The sequence below is a fragment of the Peromyscus maniculatus genome, chromosome 1 (genome assembly GCF_049852395.1).
Source record: "Peromyscus maniculatus bairdii isolate BWxNUB_F1_BW_parent chromosome 1, HU_Pman_BW_mat_3.1, whole genome shotgun sequence".
In the NCBI taxonomy this organism is placed as follows: domain Eukaryota; kingdom Metazoa; phylum Chordata; class Mammalia; order Rodentia; family Cricetidae; genus Peromyscus; species Peromyscus maniculatus.
The window spans coordinates 114298365-114321288 of record NC_134852.1 but is presented as its reverse complement, the minus strand read 5'-3'; the positions used below and the strand labels follow the sequence as shown (position 1 = coordinate 114321288).

The window sequence follows — 22924 nt, the reverse complement described above, 5'->3', positions numbered from 1 at the left end:
TTCTGGGTATAGGTCCCTTCTCGTGGACTGGGCCTTAAATCAAATCAGACATCTGTTGGCTGCTCCCACAAGCTCTGTGTTGACATTGTCCTAGCATATCTTGCAGACAGGACAGACTGTAGGTCAAAAGTTTTGTATCTGGGTTGGTGTTTATGTTTCTCTTTTGGTAGCCTGTAGAATACCTTCCTGCATCAAAGTTATTAGAATTTAGGCAAGTTCAGTCTTAAGATTATGGTATTACAACCTTTTATAGTCCTTAAAGGAATATTCAATATGTTTATTTGAAAACTGAAAATATACATTCATATGAAAACTGGGTTATTGAGAAAATGTGACCAAAGGTAGTCTCATCATTTAAACTATTCCCATTCAACACAGTGTCTTGGCAACTATAAATACACTCCTGCAGCTCATATACCCAAATTGATATGTACAATGACAATTTTACACAAGAAACCATTAAAACAAATAATGAGGATAAAGTTTTTGTTAGATAAATACTTTTATTTATTTATTTTACTTTCGTAAACACGTCCATATTGACCCTTCAAACAAATCATCTAGTTCATGCAATATATAGACAGCTGTCTGTCTTTCACATCTCCATAACAATTATACACAATGATAAAGATTCTTGAGCAGTAAGACTAGTCTCACTGAAACTTGATAAACCATGCCTGGCTGATATCTATAGGAGGCTTGCCTGTATCTGAAGAGAAACAGTGGAGGAGAAGTGGATGGGGGGTGGAGAGGAACTGGGAAGAGGGGGGGATAAAATAGTATTGGGGCTTAAAATAAATAAACAAATAAACCAAAAAAAGATCCTGGAGCATATTGCTCAGTTTTACTTACAACTATCTTCTCAACTAAGCCTCAACTTTCCATTCCCATGCTCATCTTTACATTGTACAATTTTGGTAAGAGTTTTTTTAAGTTTGTTTAACCCAAATGCTTCACTGTTTATATTAGATTATCCCAAAATAATAAGTGGATTCCAAATATTCTACAATTGCTTGTTTGATAATTGATCATCTTGACCTACATTCAGCAAGCAACATCGGCAAATCCAAACCATCCTGTAGCTTGATGTTTACTATTAGACATTTCTCATCCATCAACCAACTTGTTCATACATTCTCAGTTCATCAATTCTACTTTTATTCAGTTATTATGACTTGAGCCTAATCGCTCTCCCCTACTACAAAGACCCATGAGTGCCCTATACCACCATGAGAGCTCCTGTAGATAAAGTCATTTTGCAGTTCTTTTATAAGTTTCATGATGCTGTAGCTTAGCAACTAAATGATAATTGGGCTGATAATCACCTACCAATGACTCTATGTCACATTTTTGAGCCCCTGTTGTCACTCTTGTCTAGAGATCCACTGATAAGTCAGATTTCTGAACCATTGTACTGAGGGGAAATCAGTTGAATCACAGGAATGACAACTCTTTGTTCTTGAGATTTGAGTACAGTACATAAGTTGTGCTAAGATCCCAAACACACACTCCTTCCCACTGTGTCTGCTCTTCCTTCCTCCTTTAGCTTTCAATTTCCCCTCCAATTCCCTTTTGTCCTTCTACCGCTGCTCTTGATTCTGACACCATCCTCCCCTTTGTCCACCTCTGACACATTTTCCTCCCCACCTTGGCCCATAAACCCCCTGCCACTACCAGGATATCAGAATTCTAAAATATCAGAACCCTCAGGAGACTTGTGCCTCCTTACAACCAAAATGAAAGTGTCCACCTGATCAAGAAAGAAATAGATTAATTGAAACTAATATCTAACAAAACACTGGCTTTGGAAGCAACCAGACAGCTTTGCATGTCTCCTCAAATATCACCTAAACGGTAGTGCAAAGTCTCCATTTGATTATGCATTAAAGACTAAAATGTTTCCTAAAAGTGTTCTCCAAAAGCTTGATTAAAAAATAAAGCTACAAATGATGGTTCACACCTATAATCTCACCACTCAGGAGGAAGAAGCAGGAGGATGAGAGTCTAAGGGCATCCTCGCTACATAGTGTCTTAAAAGCCAGCCTTTGCTACATGAAAATCTGTCTCAAAAACATTTATATACATACATATATAACCTATATTTATTCTTTTGTAAGTCATTAATGTTCAGTTCCTCTCATTTTTGTCAGAAAAAAGTGTAAGTAGAGTAAATATGAGGTGTAAGTTTTATATAAACTAGTAAGTTTTGAATTACCATTTTTTTTAGCTCAGGACTGAAATTTTAATGATATAAAATTTCTCTTTGTATCTATATATATTTATGTATGTATGTATGTATTTATGTTATGCATAAGTGATATTTTTTACCTCTGGCCAGCATAGAAAATTAATTTAAATACCATAAATGAATTCTATTCCTATTGACTTCAAAATAAATGAAATTTCTACACAAATTGTACATTCTGTAATTCACTAAGATACAGAAACTAATTTAAATGTTTTAAATAAATATTTAGTAGGTGATACTAGTTTTTTCTTTTTTAATTTAATTTTATTTTATTTTACAATACAATTCAGTTCTACATATCAGCCACAGATTCCCTTGTTCTTCCCCCTCCCCTTTCCCCCCAGCCCACCCCCCATTCCCACCTCCCCCAGGGCCAAAGCCTCCCCCAAGAACTTAGATCAACCTGGTAGACTCAGTCCAGGCAGGTCCAGTTCCCTCCTCCCAGATTGAGCCAAGCGACCCTGCATAAGCCCCAGGTTTCAAACAGCCAACTCATGCAATGAGCACAGGACCCAGTACCACTGCCTAGATGCCTCCCAAACAGATCAAGCCAATCAACTGTCTCACCTATTCAGAGGGCCTGATCCAGTTGGGGGCCCCTTAGCTTTTGGTTCATAGTTCATGTGTTTCCATTCGTTTGGCTATTTGTCCCTGTGCTTTATCCAACCTTGGTTCCAACAATTCCTGCTCATATAAACCCTCCTCTTTCTCGCTAATGGTCCTAGCCATGGATCTCTGCATCCAGTTCTCTCAGTCATTGGACGGGGTTTCTAGCACGACAATTAAGGTGTTTAGCCATCCCATCACCAGAGTAGGTCAGTTCGGGCTGTCTCTTGACCATTGCCAGCAGTCTATTGTGGGGATATCTTTGTGGATTTCTGTGGGCCTCTCTGGCACTTTGCTTCTTCCAGTTCTCATGTGGTCTTCATTTACCATGGTCTCCTATTTCTTTTTCTCCCTCTCTGTTCTTGATCCAGCTGGGATCTCCCACTCCCCCAAGCTCTCTTTCCCTGGACCCTTGCCCTTCATTACCCCCACTCATGTCCAGGCTGTTCATGTAGATCTCATCCATTTCTCCGTCATTGGGTGATCCCCGTGTCTTTCTTGGGGTCCTACTAGTTTAATACGATTGATTAGAATAACTGGTGTGTCCCCTTAGCTGTCTGCAATAATTATAATAGAAATATAGTTTTTTTCTATTTGTGTTTCTTTGGTTTAATAGTTATAAGGCATAATGTATCAAGTGAATGCTTAAGACTATAAAGACTAGTACACCAAAATAAGGACTAATTTATGAATATAAAACAGTAAAAAATGATTGCTTAATACTGTTTATTGCTTAATACTAAACATGCTCATCAAGCTTTATATCAAAACAAAGAGCTAGGCATTTAACTACTTTTGTTTTGTAATGCATGTCTAACATGTATACACTATAAAAACAGTTAATAGGAATTTTCCAAGATCATAGCTTAGGTTTAGTGTTATAATTTACATGATGAAAATAGTTTCCAAATGCTTTTAGGTGTCTTACAGCATTCAGATTATGCTGTCAAGTAAACAGATATTTACTAAACATTTACTAAACAGATATTTACTAAATCTAGATAAGAACACCTACCACCCTGTGTTACTTTAATTTTAAGTTCTTTTAGCAAACTTACTTTTATACATGGTAGACAGAACTAAATAAGCAAAATATGTCTGTATCTCACTTGAAAATTGTGAGATGAAGATTCAGATGCCTCTATCAATTGTATAATGATCAATAATGAGTTTTCTAAGACATTATAAGATGCTGATTCAGAACAATTTTTAATTGTCTTCTTCCTGTGTTTCTCTGTAAAAGAGTGGTTTTTGATTATTAAGAACTGCAATCAATATATAGAAAGGGAACTAGAAAAAATAGTAACATAATAATTCTGTATCAAAGGTAAACAAGGGGGTCTGTGCATGTAACTCACTTAGTATTGTTCTTGTGTAACCTATAAGAAGCCTTGATTTTGATCCCCTGTACCACATTAACCTGGAGTGGTGGTGTACACCTGGAGTCCCAGTACTCCCACTCAGGAGGGAGAGTGGGAAGATCAGGAGAAAAGAGTGATCCTTCTCCATATAGCAAGTTCAAGGACAGCATGAGTGGATACAGGAGACCCTGCCACAAAAGCCAACAGGAATGAGCTGGGGGCAGGCTATGGAAGGAATTCAAGGGATGATATCTGTGAGGATCTGGAGGGAGGAAAGGAAAAGGAGGAAGAATTTTAATTTTATTGTAAAAACATTTTTAAAGTAAAAAAAATAGCATAAAAGGAGAGTGTAGTGTGTTTTGAAAATGAAAACTATTAAATATCAAAGATGTGGTTTTGTTCAGAGAACACCAAGAAAGGAAATTTTATTTTAAATTATAATGCTTTTTGATTGTTGCAGAATAAGAAAGTAAAACTTTGAAGGGAGTTTTTTAAATACATTAGATGTGTCAAAAGGAAACTTAGAAATGTTCGGGGCTGTCAAGTTGCCTCTCTATTTCAGTGATTGACTTGATTAAAATTAACTGTTGGTTTGAAGGTGAATAAGAAGATCTCTTTCTAGAAGGTCTAAAAAACTCAGACTATTTTAGGGAAACACAGCAGAGAGGGACTACTCAAATCTGTAGGTGTCACAAGTGAAAATTAAGGAGGAACTCATGGTTTGGATCCCAGCCTTGAAAAGCTACTGAAAAATCAAATTTGATGATTCCGCTGAAATTCTAGAAAACAAATGCAGAAATTCCTCCAGAGTCAACACCACCCCTTCTTCTCTTAAATAATCAGGCAAATCCAATGAGATCAGATAATTATAAAGGGGAGGCTGGAGGGATAGCTCAGCAGTTAAAAGCTCTTGCTGCTCCTGAAAAAGACCCAGGTTCAGTTCCAGCACCTACATGGTGGCTCACAAATGTCTGTAGCTCTGCTTCCTGAGAAGCCGGTGTCCTCTTATGGCCTTCACAGACACCAGACACACATGTAGTAAATGTACATAAATGCAGCCAAAGCACATACATACAAAAATAAATCTTTTAAAATTCATAAAAGGTGTGAACATAGAAATGTCTTTCTAGTTTGTATAACCTATATTTTATGTGTACATAAAATCATTCATAAATAAATAAGTGTGAGAAAGACACAGAGAGATAGACAGAGTCAGAAAGACAGTCATAGCCTCTAAAGGTCAAACCTGGGATGCTGCATATGCTAAGCAAGCAGCCTACCATGAACTACACTCTCCAGCACTTAAGATTTCTTGACTCACTGTTTTCTCTTTGCTTATAATTTTTAACAGGACAGTAAATACAAATATTAAGTGGTACATTTACACCTACTGTGAACACACAGGAACCCCAGAAGTATGAAAGTGTATAGCTTCTCCCTCCCTCAGAATCCCTGACAGATTCTGCCTCTCTGAATCTAACTGCAGACTCAGCCCTGACCTAAAGGGAAAACTGTTCCCATTGATGCCTTAACATTCTGCCAAAGGACTCCCACTGTCCAGCAGTGATGCTTTATTATCCTAATTATATTTCACTAAAATTCATATTTATTTTTAGTTTTTCCCTCTCCAGTCAACATGTGACAACAAAACACTGAGGTCATATAACCTGTACCTCCAAAGAGAATTTAAGTTACAGTCTAGTCTCTCACATGATGGAAATTTCTCTAGCTTCTCCAAAGTCAAGTTTTCCCTCTTCCTCTCTGTTAGAATCAGCCCTGCTTCTCCAGTACAGCCCTGAGCAGTGAAACTGCCCTTTAACCGGGCCTGTGGGCTTAAGTAAAGCAATCTGCTCACCTGCCTAGAAGAACAGTTACTTTTCAATATCAACAAATAAAATGTCTACTGAAGTCTCTGGCTTTATTCTTTTCCTCACTCAGAAAGTTTCGTTGTATTTCCTGTTTTACCATTAAGCTCATTAGCACAATTTAGGTATTAACATCAACATACATAGCAATACAACAAATATAAATACGTGTGGGCATACATGGGCACATATATGCACACACACACACACACGGCTAGTGTTCTAGATACTTGAGTAAATTTCTCTTATTCCATGTCAAGACACTATTCTATTCAAATTCTTTCAACTTGAATACAAATAAACATGTCCTTCAATTCTCAGATAGTTCTGGAAATAAGGTGGATCATAATTTTGCCTTGCTCCTGCTCTGAGCTGCTTTTGTGTTAATTTCAGTGTTAGGAAAATTTTATTTGCAGGGTTGTCCATAAACTGAACTGAAGATATGACAATAACATTCTTCCGTATACTTTTGATTCTTTTCTGATACATATATTTAAGGCATACAAAATAGCACACCAAGTATATAAATGATTATTAGAGTCAAGAAAATTGACCTATCACCTTCTATAGATAGCATTCTATGGGTGTATATATATGTGATTCAGGCATGTAAGTTATACTCTCCCACCAAATTTACATAAATTCATACTCTGTCTATTAGATTTCTATTTTAATGCAAGTTCCATCCTTTGACCTATTTCTTCCCATTTCATATCTTTGAATATCTGTATTGATGGTGTTCTATTATGTTTGCATGTATACTTTTGACTTATCCATCCATCTCTCAGTACACCAATTGTTATGCGATTTTTCGTGCCTTGATCCCTCTACTGTTATTCTTTCTAGGTGTCTTTTATGCTACCGTAGGTCATTGCTTTGGCTCATTTTAGGGTTGAGGCATAAGTTCTTAACATGGAGATCAAGAGAGAAATATCAACAAAGCACTGCAAGTAACGACTGCTGCTAAGGATAGAGCTGAAAGAGAAAAGACTCATGCCACACACCCACCTCATCACATAAGTCAAGAAAATTTCCCAAGGACAAGATGATGTTTTGCCATCATCTTAGATATAGACGTCAAAATCTGGTTCCCGATGGCAAGTTTATCTAAAAATTGCTGGAAAAATAGATTTGGGGACATTATAATGTGTCCCTCATTGTGAACAAATTAATACGACTGCCTAAATTATACATTTACTAGTTGCTTTATAATGATTTTTTGTCACTTGACGTGTATGTTAATAGATAATATAATAAAATTCTATCCACTTTTTTGTGTTGAGAATCAATATTTAAGTGAGGTTTATGAATAAGACAACTGCATCATCAGGACACTTTAGTAAGCCACCATTAGGCCATTTCCCAAATAACTAACAGTTGCATTTGTTTCTTTCTGACTAAACTTTCCACTGTAGATAAAGTTATATTCTGTTTCTGTTTCAACTATGTGTCTTCCTCTTCTGTTATCTCTTTCCATTTACATTTTGACTGTCTTATTCATCTCTGTTCTGTTTCCTATTGCTATTTCTATTCGGGTCTTTATCTAGATTTATGTCTTTTCAGATTGTAATTCTGTTTCCATTTCTTCTTTACCTTTGTCTCCTCATTTTTCCTAATATTTCTGATTTAGCTCTTACTTTCTTTGGCTTTTATTCCTCACCTGAATAGAGTTCAGTCTGTACTTATTACAGATACCCTTTGTTTCTGGAAGACTTGAGTCTTTAGTTAGTCCTCTATCTCTATTCCTCACCAGCAATAATTGTTCGCATATTTCTCTTTGTCTAAGGGAGGGGTCTTGGTATAGGTACAGCTCATCATCTAGGGGTCTACACTGGCATGTTATTTGGTGTTGACCATTGTTCTGTCTTGTTTGGGCAGACATATTGTTAAGATTTCTCAATAGAACTTTTCATCTTATCTAGAAGATATAATCTTGCAGATATAATCTTGGAAAATATAATCTCCCTGGACCTCTGGCTGTGATAAAGAATCAAAATACACAAAACATCAAAGCAGACTCAGGTGATTATATTTATATTTATATATACTTCTGTACACACATACACAGAGTGTGTAACAAATATAATCAAAGAAAAGCTATCAGTTTGAGAATGGAAGGGGCATGGGAGGGGTTCAAGGTGGACTTCAGAGGACCTAGAGGGAGGAAAAAAATCATATTTCAATCAAAAACATTTAAAATTCTTTTTGAAATCATGGTAGTGAAGCCTGGTGCTAGGTCTCCTTGCTGAGCATGTGTTTAAAAGCCAAGTATAAAGGGGCAAAGGCTGATCCTTGGCCTTTACTATGCTTATTTCAGATCATAAGCTCTCAACACATTCTTGTTCTTCATACATTCTTATCCTAATTTTTCTTTTGAAAACTATGGTTTTATTAAAGAAAGAATAACACAAAATAAAATTTATTGCTTACAACAAACATATAGAGGATATTGAAGATATATTTGATGGGTAAATGTCTACTTTATTAGATACACAGTTTTTATCTTTGAACATGATTGTGTGTATGTGTATGATGATTTTGTCAACTTATCTAATCAAAATATACATAACTTTTAGAACCATGATAATGGATATATTTTACAATTACCTAATTTCAGTTGTTTTTTGATTAGTCTTTAAAATATGTACCATTATTTTCGTGAAAAATTTCTACAATTTTCACCTAAATCACCTACAATGACTATCTTTTTTTAATGTAATACATTTGAGATCAGTCCATGTCATTATGTTATATGCAATAGAAGCTATTGTATTACACTGCACAGCATTTCATTTCCTTTATATGCCAAGTTTTTTGTTTGGTTGTTTGTTTTAGGGGTTATTTTCTTAATAAGATAAGGCAAAAGCTCTCATATTGAGGCTGGACGAGGCAAACCAGTAGGAGGAAAAGGGTCTCAAGAGCAGGTAAAAGAGTCAGAAATACACCTGCTACCACTGTTAGGATTTCCTCAAACCCCAAGTTAATAGCCATAACATATATGCAGAGGACCTGGTGCAGACCCATGCAGACTACATTCTTGCCATTGCAGTTTATGTGAGCCCATATGAGTGAGCTCTGCTTAGTTGATTTGGTGGACCATGTTTTCATGACACCCTCTATCCTCTCTGACTCCTCATTCTTTATGTCTTTATAAATCCCAGAAATAGCTTGTGATTCATATCAAGATTTATGGATAATTTTATTGAGAATACATATAAATATGGAGAAATGTCATATATAGATCAGATATTCCAAAACAAAAACATGGACATCAAAGTATTAAAAGTATTCAATTTTTCTCAGCAATTTTTATATGTTTGTGCATAAAATTTGCATATTGTACACTAGGTTCATCATTAAGTATTTAATATTATTTTATCAGTTAATTTCTGAATTAACAATTATCAATTAATTTGTTGATTGACATCTAAGCTTATCTTAATTTTTAGCTATTATGAATGTTGCAGCAATAAATATGGACATGGAAATATGCCTGTAGTATATTAAATAAGAGTTTTCAGGTGATATGAATGAGATGCCATAGAAGGATCACATGGTACCGAAAGTTTTAGTTCTTTGAGGAACATCCTCACTGATTTCCACAGTAGCTGTACCATGTCACATTAGCCGCAGTATTGCATATGAATTCATCCTTCCCCATATTTTAACTAGGATTTGTTTGCTTCTTTTATTGGTCACTATCTGAATCTCTTAAGATGGAATCTGAAGGCAGTTTTAATTGGTGTCTCACTGATGGCTAAGGATGCAGAACACTACCAGACATTTATTTGACATTTGTGCTTATTTTGAGAGCTGTTTACTTGATTAGCTCATTCATAATTTGGGGAGAATGTTTAATATTTGCACTTTTTCATTTATTATAGTTAGTAATCCCTGTGTGATTGTGTGGTTTGTAATATTTTTCACGTCTAATCACTCTTGCAATCATTTAGTTTACTGTGGAGAAGCTTATTAACATTGTGTGATCATGTTTCTTAATATTTATATTTACTGTTACAGTGGATTATTTTCAGAACAGTTGATGCCTTTATCTTGATGTATTTTCTCTGTATTTTTCTCTATCACTTTCAACATTTCAGATTTTATATTAAATTTTTAGTTGATTATTTTTAAGAAAAAATGGAATTTTTCATTTTATATGTGGATATATATAACAACTAGTTTTTGCTGTGTTACATGTACCAGATATTTCTCTTACATTTTTAACGTCTTATTTCTCTTGTTAGTTTTGTAAGAGTAAAGCTTTCTACTTTTTCTGAGGCTACAATTTTAGAATAGTGCAAGACATAAACAATAATAGTGGACATTTAAAAAACAATCATATTTCACTGAGTTCAGAATAATGTCTGTGTTTTCTTTATCACAAGACCTATTTCAGTAAGGACTATGATTTTAAAGTTTATATTCTCCCGTGAACATATAACCTTTCTTACATTCTTACACAGAATTGCTTCCAAAATATCTTCCTGATCCATCCTTAGAAATCCTTAAATTTCAGATTGCAAGGCAAACTGGGTGGAATACTACTTTTGAGTTATCAGCCACAATACCATTAAATGCATTATTTTAATTTCTTGCATATGTTCATGTTTTACATATATTAAAAAACCTTATTAAACAAAAGGTGTATGCTTATTGATCCTTAAATTTCTGTTACTCCATGCAAGGGCTAACACAGTAAAGTATACCTTTACCACATGTGTGCTGATGCTCCAAGTATCTTGGGGGAAAGTCATCTTTTAATCAGTCCATAGTTGGATATACAAAATGGGTTTGCAAGCTAATGTGCACTGGATCCATCACACTGGTGTCAAAGTTTTGTGAGATGCATGTGACATCCATCGTGTATGTCAATTATGTTGTTTGCATCTCTAATTTCCTCCATAAAACAGAGAGTTTAGGCTTTTTGCTGTCTCCTAAATCAAAAAAGTTTCCTGAATCAGTTTTCAGGAAACAAATATGTTGTGTCTGACTTTGTATAAATTACTTATCAGCAGAGAATCAACTTCGACTTTAGCTTGTTGGTTGGTAAGGAAGTCACATAAGTCATTTATGACATTCATAGAACATGAAATTTTATTGAATTTAGTATGAGTATGTTCACTTTGCTTTGATTTTCTTATGATCCAGATAATATGAATTAAACTAATTTTTTAAAGAACTATTGTTATTATATAAATTTTCATAATATAAATTTCTTAATAAATCATTGAGAAACAAAGCAACAACATCTGCTCTAAGATTCCTTGCATTTTACTTGATGTTCTCTTCTAGACACTGATATCTATTTCATTTATCAAATAAAGAATTGTGTATCCCCAATTCCCCAAACTTTTCTTTTGACTGTCACTTGATAATGACTTGTCTGAACTATTTATTCTCTTCATTTATATTTTATATTGCTGTGAATGCAATACAGTAAAACTTGTATTTGAAACATAAAACACCTAAATATTCACTAAACATTGCTAAATAAATTAAAATCTTGAAAACTCACATATAAAATGGGGAATCTCCAACCACAGTTGTTTTTGCAGCAAGAAAATCACACCAGGTTTTTCAGAAGTAAAGGGTAATCTTTGTTTATTTTGCAAGGAGCAAACTAAGGATGGCCTTTCTGATTTGTTTTGTTTTTACACTATAGATGATGGGGTTGAGCACAGGGGGTGAAAGAAGGTAAACGTTGGCCATCATTGAATGGACTACTTTGGGGGCTGACCGACCATAGCGATGCACTAGGGACAAGCTAAACATAGGGATGTAGAAAATCGCAACTGCTCCAATGTGGGACACACAGGTGCTGAAGACTTTGTACCGTTCTACAGAGGAGGCAATAGTGAGGACAGAGCGAATGATCAATACATAAGACAAGACAATGCATGGAATATCTGCCCCTGTGGTCAGAATGAGACCAACTAATCCACCTATGCTGTTGGCCCGAATGTCTGAACATGCTAACTTAAACACATCTGGATAATAACAGTAGGAATGGGAGAGGGTATTCACTTTACAGAAAGAAACAGGCTTAAGGAGCAAAAGTAGGGGAATTATTAATACTATAGTGCGCATAATCACTAGGAAACCCATCTGAATGATTCTAGAATTAGTAAGAATTGTGGTGTATCTAAGAGGATTACAAATTGCTACATAACGGTCAAAAGCCATAGCCACTAGCACCCCAGATTCTATACAAGTGAACCCATGAAGAAAAAACATCTGAACAATGCACAAATCTAGACTGATTTCATTTGCATGAAACCACAGGATCCTCAAGGTGGTTGTCATTGTAGAAACAGTCAAACCCAGGTCAGTGGCTGAGAGCATGGAGAGGCAATAGTACATAGGTTCATGCAGACTATGCTGAGTCACAATGATAAAGAGGATCATGCTGTTCCCAGAGAGGGCAGTGGCATAAAGACAACAGAAGGGGATGGAGATCCAGGCATGAGCAGACTCTAGACCCGGGATACCAGTCAACAAGAAGGTTGGATAATTCAATGTGAAGTTGCTCGGGAATTCCGTGTTGTCCTGCATTTGTAGCATTTGCCTTTACAACGCTGACATCCTAAGAAGCAACAAATGGTATTGTCATAAAAAAGTATTTAAACAATATTCTGGTAAAAATAACTCCTCTAGGAAATAAATTGCTTTATCCAGAAAACTAAAATTTATTAATCTACAATTGTAGAGGTATTTAGAAAAAACAATAATGTTTTATCCTTAAGTCAAGAAAATATGTGCACATAATTTTGCACATTTATTTTTATTTATATATTTATATTTTTAAATATTTATATATTTATTTTTGTGTTCATAGATTTTAAGTCCCAACAGATTGTGTACATAGAAAGTCACTTCTAGGAATGTAGGAAATTGGAATGTTTCAATGTGGGAGACTCAGTTCCTAAAACACAGTAAAACAAATGCATTGGACTTTGAATATTCTGTTTAAAGTGATCAAGAGAAACTTACTTAAACCTACAGAAATCCACAAGATACCCCCACAATAGACTGCTGGCAATGGTCGAGAGACAGCCGGAGCTGACCTACTCTGGTGATGGGATGGTCAAACACCCTAATAGTAGTGCCAGAAACCCCATCCAAGGACTGAGGAATATGGATGCAGAGATCCGCGGCTAAGCCCCGGGTGGAGCTCCGGGAGTCTAATTATCGAGAAAGAGGAGGGTTTATATGAGTGAGAATTGTTGAGACCAAGGTTGGATAAAGCACAGGGACAAATAGCCAAACGAATGGAAACACATGAACTATGAACCAAAGGCTGAGGGGCCCCCAACTGGATCAGGACCTCTGAATAGGTGAGACAGTTGATTGGCTTGATCTGTTTGGGAGGCATCTAGGCAGTGGTACTGGGTCCTGTGCTCATTGCGTGAGATGGCTGTTTGAAACCTGGGGCTTATGCAGGGATGCTTGGCTCAGTCTGGAAGGAGGGGACTGGACCTGCCTGGACTGAGTCTACCAGGTCGATCTCAGTCCTAGGGTGAGGCTTTTCCATGGAGGAGGTGGGAATGGGGGGTGGACTGGGGGGAAGGGGAGGGGGCAGGAGGGGGGAGAACAAGGGAATCTGTGGCTGATATGTAGAACTGAATGGTGTTGTAAAATAAAATAAAAGGAAAAAAAAAAGATGTTCTTATGTTTGGAATGCATGTGTGACACTCCAGAAATAGATCTCTAGAAATAGATCATTTTAATCCCACAGAATAGATGAGCAGGCAAAAAGAGTGGGCTACTAAAAGAAAAATGATGAAGACAGAGTGTTGTGGAAGTTTAAGGGAAGGATTATCTCTCCTAAGCCATGGGAAGCCTGAATGCTTTATGAAAACCATAAAAACAAAGAGACCCTGTTTCCCCATGTATATGATGATAACAGAGATGAACTGTTTGAGCAGCCAAGTTTAGTGAGTATTAAAACATTCAAATGCAGTTCAGAGTATGCTAGTGATCTTGAAAAAAGCAGGTGCACTTGCTAACTGAAACTGACACTCTACAGCAGTGGCTTAGAGAGTGGGTGTACAAATGTCTTTATACAGTTAATTTCATTTTTAGAAACGTAACAGTTAAGGCATTGACAGAAACAGATTGTTACTAATGGAGGCTGAAAAGAATATGAATGTGTTATGAAAAAGGGAAAATTTAGATAAACATACAAATTTATAAACTGATTTATAAACTGTGGTTATAGATACAATAGACAATGATGCATTTTACATAAAGAATGAGCAAATTCAGTTGATACATAAAAATCTGAAAGCATCATATGAATGAACACAGTACAAGAGAGTAATTAGATTCCAGGAAGATGAGGTTAGCATTTTCGTTGCTAGGGTGTGTCAAGTAGATAGATTGATGGAAAAATCATTCCAGGGTGTTTTCTCAGGGAATTATGATGGTTATATTATCTCCTTTCCCAAAAGTATGGAGTGATGGATATTAGCTTAAGGACAAGGTAGAAGATAGAATTAGACAGGCAGATGATTCTACAGGCATAAGTGTTATGGATCCCTGTTCATTTAAATTTATAAATCACATAATTCATTTATAGGAGCACTAAAAATCAAATTATAGCACTATTACCTAGTTAAGGTTTTCAGTCAAATTTAGCATGAAATTTGCTTTACACTAATAAATATCTTGTAATGTGTTTTTAATTTATCATTCTTCTAATGCTGTTTTTCTTTTTGTTTATTCTCTAATTTCATGAGTTTCAGCTATCTGAGAAGAATAATTACAATATATATCTACAGATTGCTTTATAATATTATATGGATCCCAAAGAGTAGAGTAGTGTATGCTATCACCTGAATTTTCTGTAAGACTGAATATTTATGTGAAGATAATAAATAAAATTAAAGACAACACTGTGAACATTCTTATCTGTCTTACCAGGGTCGTGTGGAAACAGGAACTTTCTATGTCTTTGCTATCAGACATAGAACAGGCTATCATGCTGGGACCTATGGACTTCTTAGTAAATTTGAACTGAACTGTGAGATTATATGTAAGATGTGTATCTCTCTAGAGAACCTTACAAAGAAGAAACATCATGTATAAAAACTCAAGATACCATCATTGACTCCCAGAATGTTTTAAGCTACTATCTCAAATGAACAGCGGTATCCCCAGGAGTATTGAATCATACACAAAGCACTCATAAATAGTTGACTCTCCATATTGATGTGCCCTGTTTCTTGCGCATTCTGTCACACTCACTGTGAGTTCACATGTGCACTGTTGTGTCTGAAAAAGAAAAAAACACCACTGTTTTCTTGTAGTTATCCATTACCACCTCTGGCTCATGCAATGTTCCCACACTCTCTTCTCTGTTGATTCCTGAGTCTTGTGGGAAAGGCTGCTCTCTAGCTGTCCCATTTAGGACTTAGTATTCCATAATTTCTTATTCTTGGAATGCTGACCGGCTATGGGTCTTTGTATTAATTGCCATCTAATTCAGGTAGAAACTTCTCTGATGTGAGCTGATGGTTGCACTAATCTACAGGTATATCAATAAGCATAAGAAGTCATTTTAATACTATACCCACTTAGCAAAATAACAGTGGGTTCTCCCCTAGGGCCTAGGACATATCTAGACACAAGTTCTTGTCTTCAATAATGTTGCCAGGTATGGGTTCTATCTAGTTGAGAGGATCTTAAATCTGATCAGAAAGTGATCACTTACACCCATAACATTTGAGCTGCTATTGTGCCAGTAGGCATTTCTTGCCAAGACAGTTACTGTTGTAGCTCATGGAGTTCAAAGATGAGTAAAGCTGTGCCTAGCATCTTCTACATCAATCAAGGTAACCAGAAGTAATGAAGCTTTCAGATCAATATGACATTGATTTCTCTCTGTTTTATGACTCAGATATGTGGTGTCTTCAGCAATAGAGCATGATAGATTATGGCCAAACTTAACTAAGATGCACAATGTAATACTTAAACACAGGTATACAAGGTGTCATTATCAGATCAGGCTAATTAGTACATGCATAGCCCTGGCCATTTATCACTTCTCTGTATAAAAGCTTTTCTATGTATTTTGATATTTGGTGTTTTTGATTAAAGAATAAGAATAAAATGGAAGAAATCTCTTGAATCTGAGACTAAAGCATTACAGAGAATTCATTCAGATGCCTGTGCTTTTTAAACTGTGTACATACTTATATACAAATGTGTAGTTGGATGTTTTCCTGCCTTGACTACCCACTACCCACCCTAGCAACTGCTTCCACATTACAACATGGAGTCTTAATATTATTTATACTCAGCCAATAGCTCAGGCTTGTTATTAGCTATTTTTTCTTTATTAAGAATTTTTTTTATTAATTTTACATACCAACCTCAGATCCATCTCTTTTCCCTCCTCCCACTCCCTCCTCAGCCTTTCCCCCAAATCAATCAGTAAATTGTGGGTGAGGGGTACAATAGAGGGGATGGGATGGGAAATCAGAACTGGCTAACTCTATGCTTTGCCACATGACTTGAATGACTTATGGGTTGTTACCTCATTCTCCACACATCCTGCTTGCTCAGTGGTTTTCTGGCATCTCTCCTCACTCCACCCTTCCAACTCCCAGAGTCCTCTGTGTCTGGCTATCCAGCCTGTGCTTCTTGCCCAGCAACTGGCCTGTCAGCTTTTTTTTTTTTTAACCAGTGAGAGCAATACATATTCACAGTGTCCAGAAGGATTATTCCACAGCACAAATGGATCTTGTTTTCATAGACAAACAATTTACAAAGAAAATACAGACAACAAATAAAAATAACTGTGGAATTTGTCCTGGAGTGACAGTTTTTCTCTTAGATAGGAAGAGTTAAAAGGGAAGAGTTATAAATAGTTATAAAGTTATAAAGAAAGGAAGAGTAATAAAGTTACAACACTACCCTACTGCTCAGCCTCTAGTCCTTCATTAATTGTCAGCCATATAATTAAGATAAACTATTTTAAAACATTTTCACAGTCAGTTTCCAGGAAGAATTGGTTTCTACAATGCTTTGTTGGCTAATCTTAACTGATTTTGGGGTGAGGATAGAAACTGATCTATTTGTACATTTTATCTGTTATCCTAAGGGAAGAATGAAGAAGAAATGAACACTCTCACTCCTTGTGGTCAGAGATGGTTATGATAAGAAAATAATCTTCAGTAATGTGGTCTACCTGTCACTAGAACACAGGGCATTAGGAAACATATGAAAATGAAATGTAGTTTAACATTCCAGCAAGCTCTATGAGCATTAATTTTCCACAACAGTGACACAATGTTTTTATGAAAAGAAAACACCTTAAGGTAGTAAGGATTTATTTGGTTCAAGCTCAGTTGGTTCCATTGCTGAGGACCTAGAGTGAGGCTGAAATATGGAAGTGGCATTTGGTGGGGAATAGCATCTTACCAAATGGTGAGCAGCAAGCAGGGAAAGACAGGAATGGATCATGGAAGGACATTAGCTCCAAGGACACAATCCCAGTGACTTGACTTCATCCAGAACAGTTCTGCCTCCAATGTAGTGCTACTAATGGAGAACAAGCCATGGACCCATGAGTCCATGGGAGACATTTCATGTTCAAACCATATCTGGAATGGGTGATCATTAACTGTCTAAGCTGGGACTCTAGGTTTTTAGTTCACTATGCACAGAAAAGCATCATTTTGAAGATTATCTGTGTTGTTGTTTATCCTATGGAAATTTGCTTGCTGACTGCTATGGGACAACTGACTTGTATTTCATTTCATTATAATACTATAAAATTAGTGTATTGTGTTATTTTAATATCAGTAGAAACAATGGCATATGTTGCTGGCCCTGCAGCTGGGATCCCGCTGTCTCTAATCCTGGGGGCAGTGGGTGAATAGACGCAGAACCAATGGCACAGGCTCTGTTAGACTTCAAGTAATCTCGTTTATTAAACAAAGGACTGAGGCATTTATGTGTGTAGGTTTTAGCAGGCTCTGCTTCCAGCTGCATGGTGTTTCCTGGTTGGCTCTGGGTCATATGTCAGCAGTGGTCATCTTGTCCAGTTTCAGGGTCCTCTAGGTTAGGATACTACTGTACATGTCAGAGCTCTTTGTTTGTTTAAGGCATGGCCTAGTGCTTTTGGCCTTAGCCACCTCAGGAACAGAATAACAGGAATGGAGTAATTCTCCAAAATGAAACAGAGCTATGTTCAAATTATAAATCTTCCTGATAACCAACATAAAATTTGTAGGGATAGTATGCAGGATAGGACTACTTATATTCATACTTTTACAAAAATCATGTCATTTAATTTTGCAATCACTCTTTAATACAGCTATAAATGTCATACTTTATAGAAACCGGTATTGAAGTGAGATCTTCTTACTTGACTAGTAGTATCAATTGAAATTATGTGGTGTGCTTACTATCTGACACTCAGATGTAAACGTCACTGTGAAATGCAGAAGCAAAATGAACTTTGCAATGCTTTTTCTTTCTAATACAAATTAATATTTCTGTCTTTTGTATATTGATTCAAAGTAATAAATAGCAGTGTACTTTTAAGTTTTGTCGTATTCAATTAAATATTAAATTTAATATGTTGATGCAGTCATTGGAAAATCTAGATTGTGCATTCTTCTATACATTGTCCTAAAAGAAGAAATAGAATACATTTTGCAGGTGGACTGGGGCAGGTAAGGATGGGTACAGGAGGGATGAGTCCAAGGGGGTAAAAATTCACTCACTACATCAGTTGGATCACATGTATTGCATTTGTATTGTTTTTCATATCTATTTCTCCTGACTAGAAAATAAAATCTGAGCCAATGCATTGTCTATATTCCCTCATGGCTATGGATGTTCAATACATTATCACTGCTCGGTATAATATCCTTGCTTTGGAATAGTCACTCAAGTGTTTCAAGCCACTTGTAAATGAATCCCTGTCCCCTAGACTTCAGGCAATGGGGATTAGAAAAATAATACACACCTAGTTTTTCATCATTGTAACAAGTTACCTGAGATACAATTAAAAAGGAAGAATATCCTACTTTGGCAAGTGGATACAGAGCTCAGGTCCTGCTCACTTGGTTGTGTTGCTTTGAGCTAATTCATCATGGCAGGAGGGTCTGCTGGAGGCCTGTTTACCTCATGCCAGCTTGAAGGCCACGAGAAATAATGAACTAGGATTCCTGATGCCCCTGAAATATTACACCCAATGAGATAGTGTTCTTTTGTGGGTCGCATCAGTTTCCATTGCCTTCCAGTACTGCCAAAGCCTTAAACCATGTGTTCTTCATTAGTTTGCAAAATTCTCTTTTGTTTAATCAGTAGCAAAATTGTATGTGTACCAAAGAACTGTCTTAAAATAAATATTTTTGTAATTGATTTTTAGTGAAATGTTTGTTTTATATGCCTATTTTATATATCTATGTACCAGGGTCATGTAAACCTTAATTATTATTTAAATAGTAAAATTAAACTCCAGCAAATAAAGGTAAGTTTTGAATACTATTGTGAAAAAGAAAACAAGAAGGCCCTAAGCCTTATTAACAACAGTGGGTATTATTAGCATTTAGATGTCTGTTAAATAAGCTCCTATACATGTGTATTCATTTTATAATTAGCATTGAGAATTATGGGAATTAAAGTTATTTTCTCTAAACCTTAATAGCATATCAATAACTCTTCACATCTTCACTACAAATAAAATATCACCTAGTATTCAATCACATTTCTTCATTTGGCTTCATTTATTTTTCCCTCTCCTTCCTACCCTCTTCCCCTCATTTTCTTCTCTCCTTCCTTCCCAGTCTGCCTTTCTTCCACTTCCTCCTTCTCTTCTCCCCTGCTCCTTTCCTCCTTCCTTACCTTCCTCTCTTCTTCTGTTTTAATTTATTGAGATAAAATTTTTCTGTATAGTCCAGACTGGCCTCAAACTCACAATGTTGCTGCCTCAGGTTCCCTGATGCTGTGATTATTGGCATTTACCACCTCACTCAGTTCCTACAGGATGAGTTGTATGTTTTCTATTTATTTTATATATCAGGATTCAGGCAGGAATTAAACATATGTCTGTTTCTAAAAGGATATTTTTAATAAAGAAATTACCAAATGGAAAAAGGTGCATATTTTTGACTGATGAAATGTCTAGGTTCTTCTAATTGATCCACGACAATCTAGTAAAATATTTACTGATGAAAACTTTCTAGATTTTGAAGTTAATAACATAATTCAATAAGCAAAAGTTTTTATATGAATGAAGATCTGGATAAAGAAATCATTATAAGAATAACTACAATTAAATTTTGCCGTAAAAATCCACAGTGACTTTTGTCTTTTCCAAATAACATTGAGATATTTGGTTTAATATCAACTTGAAAACAGAACTGAAGACACCAATAAATAAATTTCATTTAAAAAGAGTTTTTTTTCTTTCATGAAGAATATACATTAACTAATTTTGTATAATACACCACATCTCTCAGATCTCTAGCTGTGGATACCATGAAATTCATTCTTCCTTGTTCTGGAAGATTTCCAGCCTATAGGCTAGCTTTTGTCATAGTGATGACTTTACAATGGTAGGTAGGAGCCTGGGAACTGTTCCTCATCTGTGTGGATACATCAGTGTGGGTGACTGAAGCATGGGATGCTGTGATCCATGGTTCAAGGGCCTTTTCCACAACATCCTTGGATAACCCTGTCCCTGATCTGTTTGGTTCTAACTCCATAGATGATGGGGTTGAGCATGGGAGGAACTAGAAGATAGACATTAGCAAACATAATGTGTACAACACGGGGCACATGGTGGCCAAAGCGGTGGGTGAGGAAGGTGAAAAGGGCTGGAATATATAAGGCTAAAATGACACCAATATGAGAAGCACATGTACCAAAAGCTTTGAGGCGGACTTCACCTGAGGGCAACCTCAGCACAGCTCTCAGAATCATCACATAAGATACACTGATGACAATTATATCAAAGCCACCCACAGAAAAAGCCACAAAGAGCCCATATCCACGATTGATCTTGGTATCAGCACACACCAACTTGAGCACAGCCATGTGCTCACAGTAGGACTGGGGAATGACCTTGTTGGGGCAGAAGGGCATCCTGGAGATCATGAAGCAGAAGGGGCTCACCCACAGCAGCCCTCTGACCATCACAGCTGCCCCAAGTTTGATGACTACAGATGTGGTCAGGATGCTGGAATGTCGGAGTGGAAAGCAGATAGCCACATAGCGGTCCAAGGCCATAGCCATGAGCACCCCAGACTCCACAGAAGAAAAGGCATGTATAAAGAACACCTGGATGAGGCAGGCATGGTATTCAATCTTGTGATCGTGAAACCAGAGTATGGCCAGCATTTTAGGTTGTGTGGAGGTGGACAGGACCAGGTCAGTGGTAGCCAGCATAGCCAGAAAGAGGTACATTGGCTCATGCAGTGTGTGGTCAATCCGGATTATGTGTAGGATGATGATATTTCCAGTCACTGCCACAATATACATGATGCAGAATGGAAAGGCAACCCAAAATTGATAATCCTCCAGTCCTGGGATTCCAAGCAAGATGAAAAACGTAGAATGAGAAGAGCTGTTCCTTGAAGCCAACATGAAAGAATTGGTTATATTTTCTGTGTAGTGAAATTAATTGGCTTTCTGAGGATCATAACAGACAAGGCATGGATGATTATTTGCACTGTGTAATATTATGATTGAATTCAATAATAAATTGTTGTAAAATCATCTTTTATAATAACTATTATTTTGTAATATAAAATGATGTTACTTAGTATTTTATTAGTATTTGTAACATTCAAAATGATATTAGAACATGTCAGGATCTGGGGTAATTACTTCCTAAAGAAAATATATTCTTGGAAGTAGACTATGCCAAGGGCAAACTCCTGTGACAAATTAGTTACATTAAACCTTGCCATTTTCTATTTAACAAATTACTTGGTCTACCTTTAACACAGGTCCATTTATCTCTGTATTAGATCATTTGAACAGCAGTAGCTCATAGTAGGAAGGAAGCATGGATTAAAGGAACATAGTAATTTATTCTCCTACTATATTTGGTTATTGAAGACAATTATTTTCTTGATTCTAGCCCAAAGAAAACTATAAACCATCTGTGGGTTTGCAATTATACATATTATATTTAATGAAAATCTTAGAACATGAATAGCTTATGCTTTGTGATTGATTTAGTCTCTCTTTAAATCAGTGCCTTTCTCTGGTACAGTGTAAAAGTAGGCACAGGCCACATCTTAGTGCACATCTGCAGTTATATTCCAACACAGACTTGCTAATACAAACTGCAACCTGGGTTTGGTTGTAAGACTGTAGTTAATTTGGGGATGTCCTGGATGGTAAATTATTCATGAAGATGGCTTTGAATCTGACACTGAGACTAGCTCCTCTGTTCTTGATAAAGAGAAGCTGGGTAAATGTATGGTGAAAGAAATATCTAGTGAAGGCCATTATTCAGATACAACAGACTAACAACATCCCCAACTGGAAACTTTCCTGATGGAATCCCCCAAACCCTACTTGAAGGATGTTCCTTAGAGTTATGGTCATTTCTCATACTAGAAGTTATGGAGGATGTTACTGAGTGGCAGCTCGTATCTGTACTTGCTTTAATGTTGCTTGTTTTATGATGTCTGAGCTCTCTGAAGAATGTAACTTGCCCCACCCCACTCCAATAAAAAACAAAACAAAACTGTAAGAGATGTGTGACAGGTGACTTGGTTCTTAGCAAACATCTTTTCACTAAGTCTTTGTTGCCTTGTGCTTGGGTTTGAGATCCTCAATTTTTATCTCTTTCATAACAGAAACCTTCAAGA

At 36.3% G+C, this 22924-nt stretch overlaps 2 protein-coding genes across 2 annotated transcripts; both read right to left on the bottom strand.

Annotated features, from left to right (window-relative positions):
- Nucleotides 1-11684: 11684 nt before the first annotated feature.
- On the bottom strand, nucleotides 11685-12644 carry LOC143272195 (olfactory receptor 51F1-like). The gene has a single exon (XM_076566082.1). The coding sequence runs from the start codon at nucleotides 12642-12644 to the stop codon at nucleotides 11685-11687; it is 960 nt and encodes a 319-aa protein (XP_076422197.1).
- Nucleotides 12645-20741: 8097 nt separating this feature from the next.
- LOC143272193 (olfactory receptor 52R1-like) lies at nucleotides 20742-21686 on the bottom strand. Its single transcript, XM_076566078.1, has one exon. It carries the CDS (start codon nucleotides 21684-21686, stop codon nucleotides 20742-20744), a length of 945 nt encoding a protein of 314 aa, XP_076422193.1.
- Between the last annotated feature and the right edge of the window lie 1238 nt (nucleotides 21687-22924).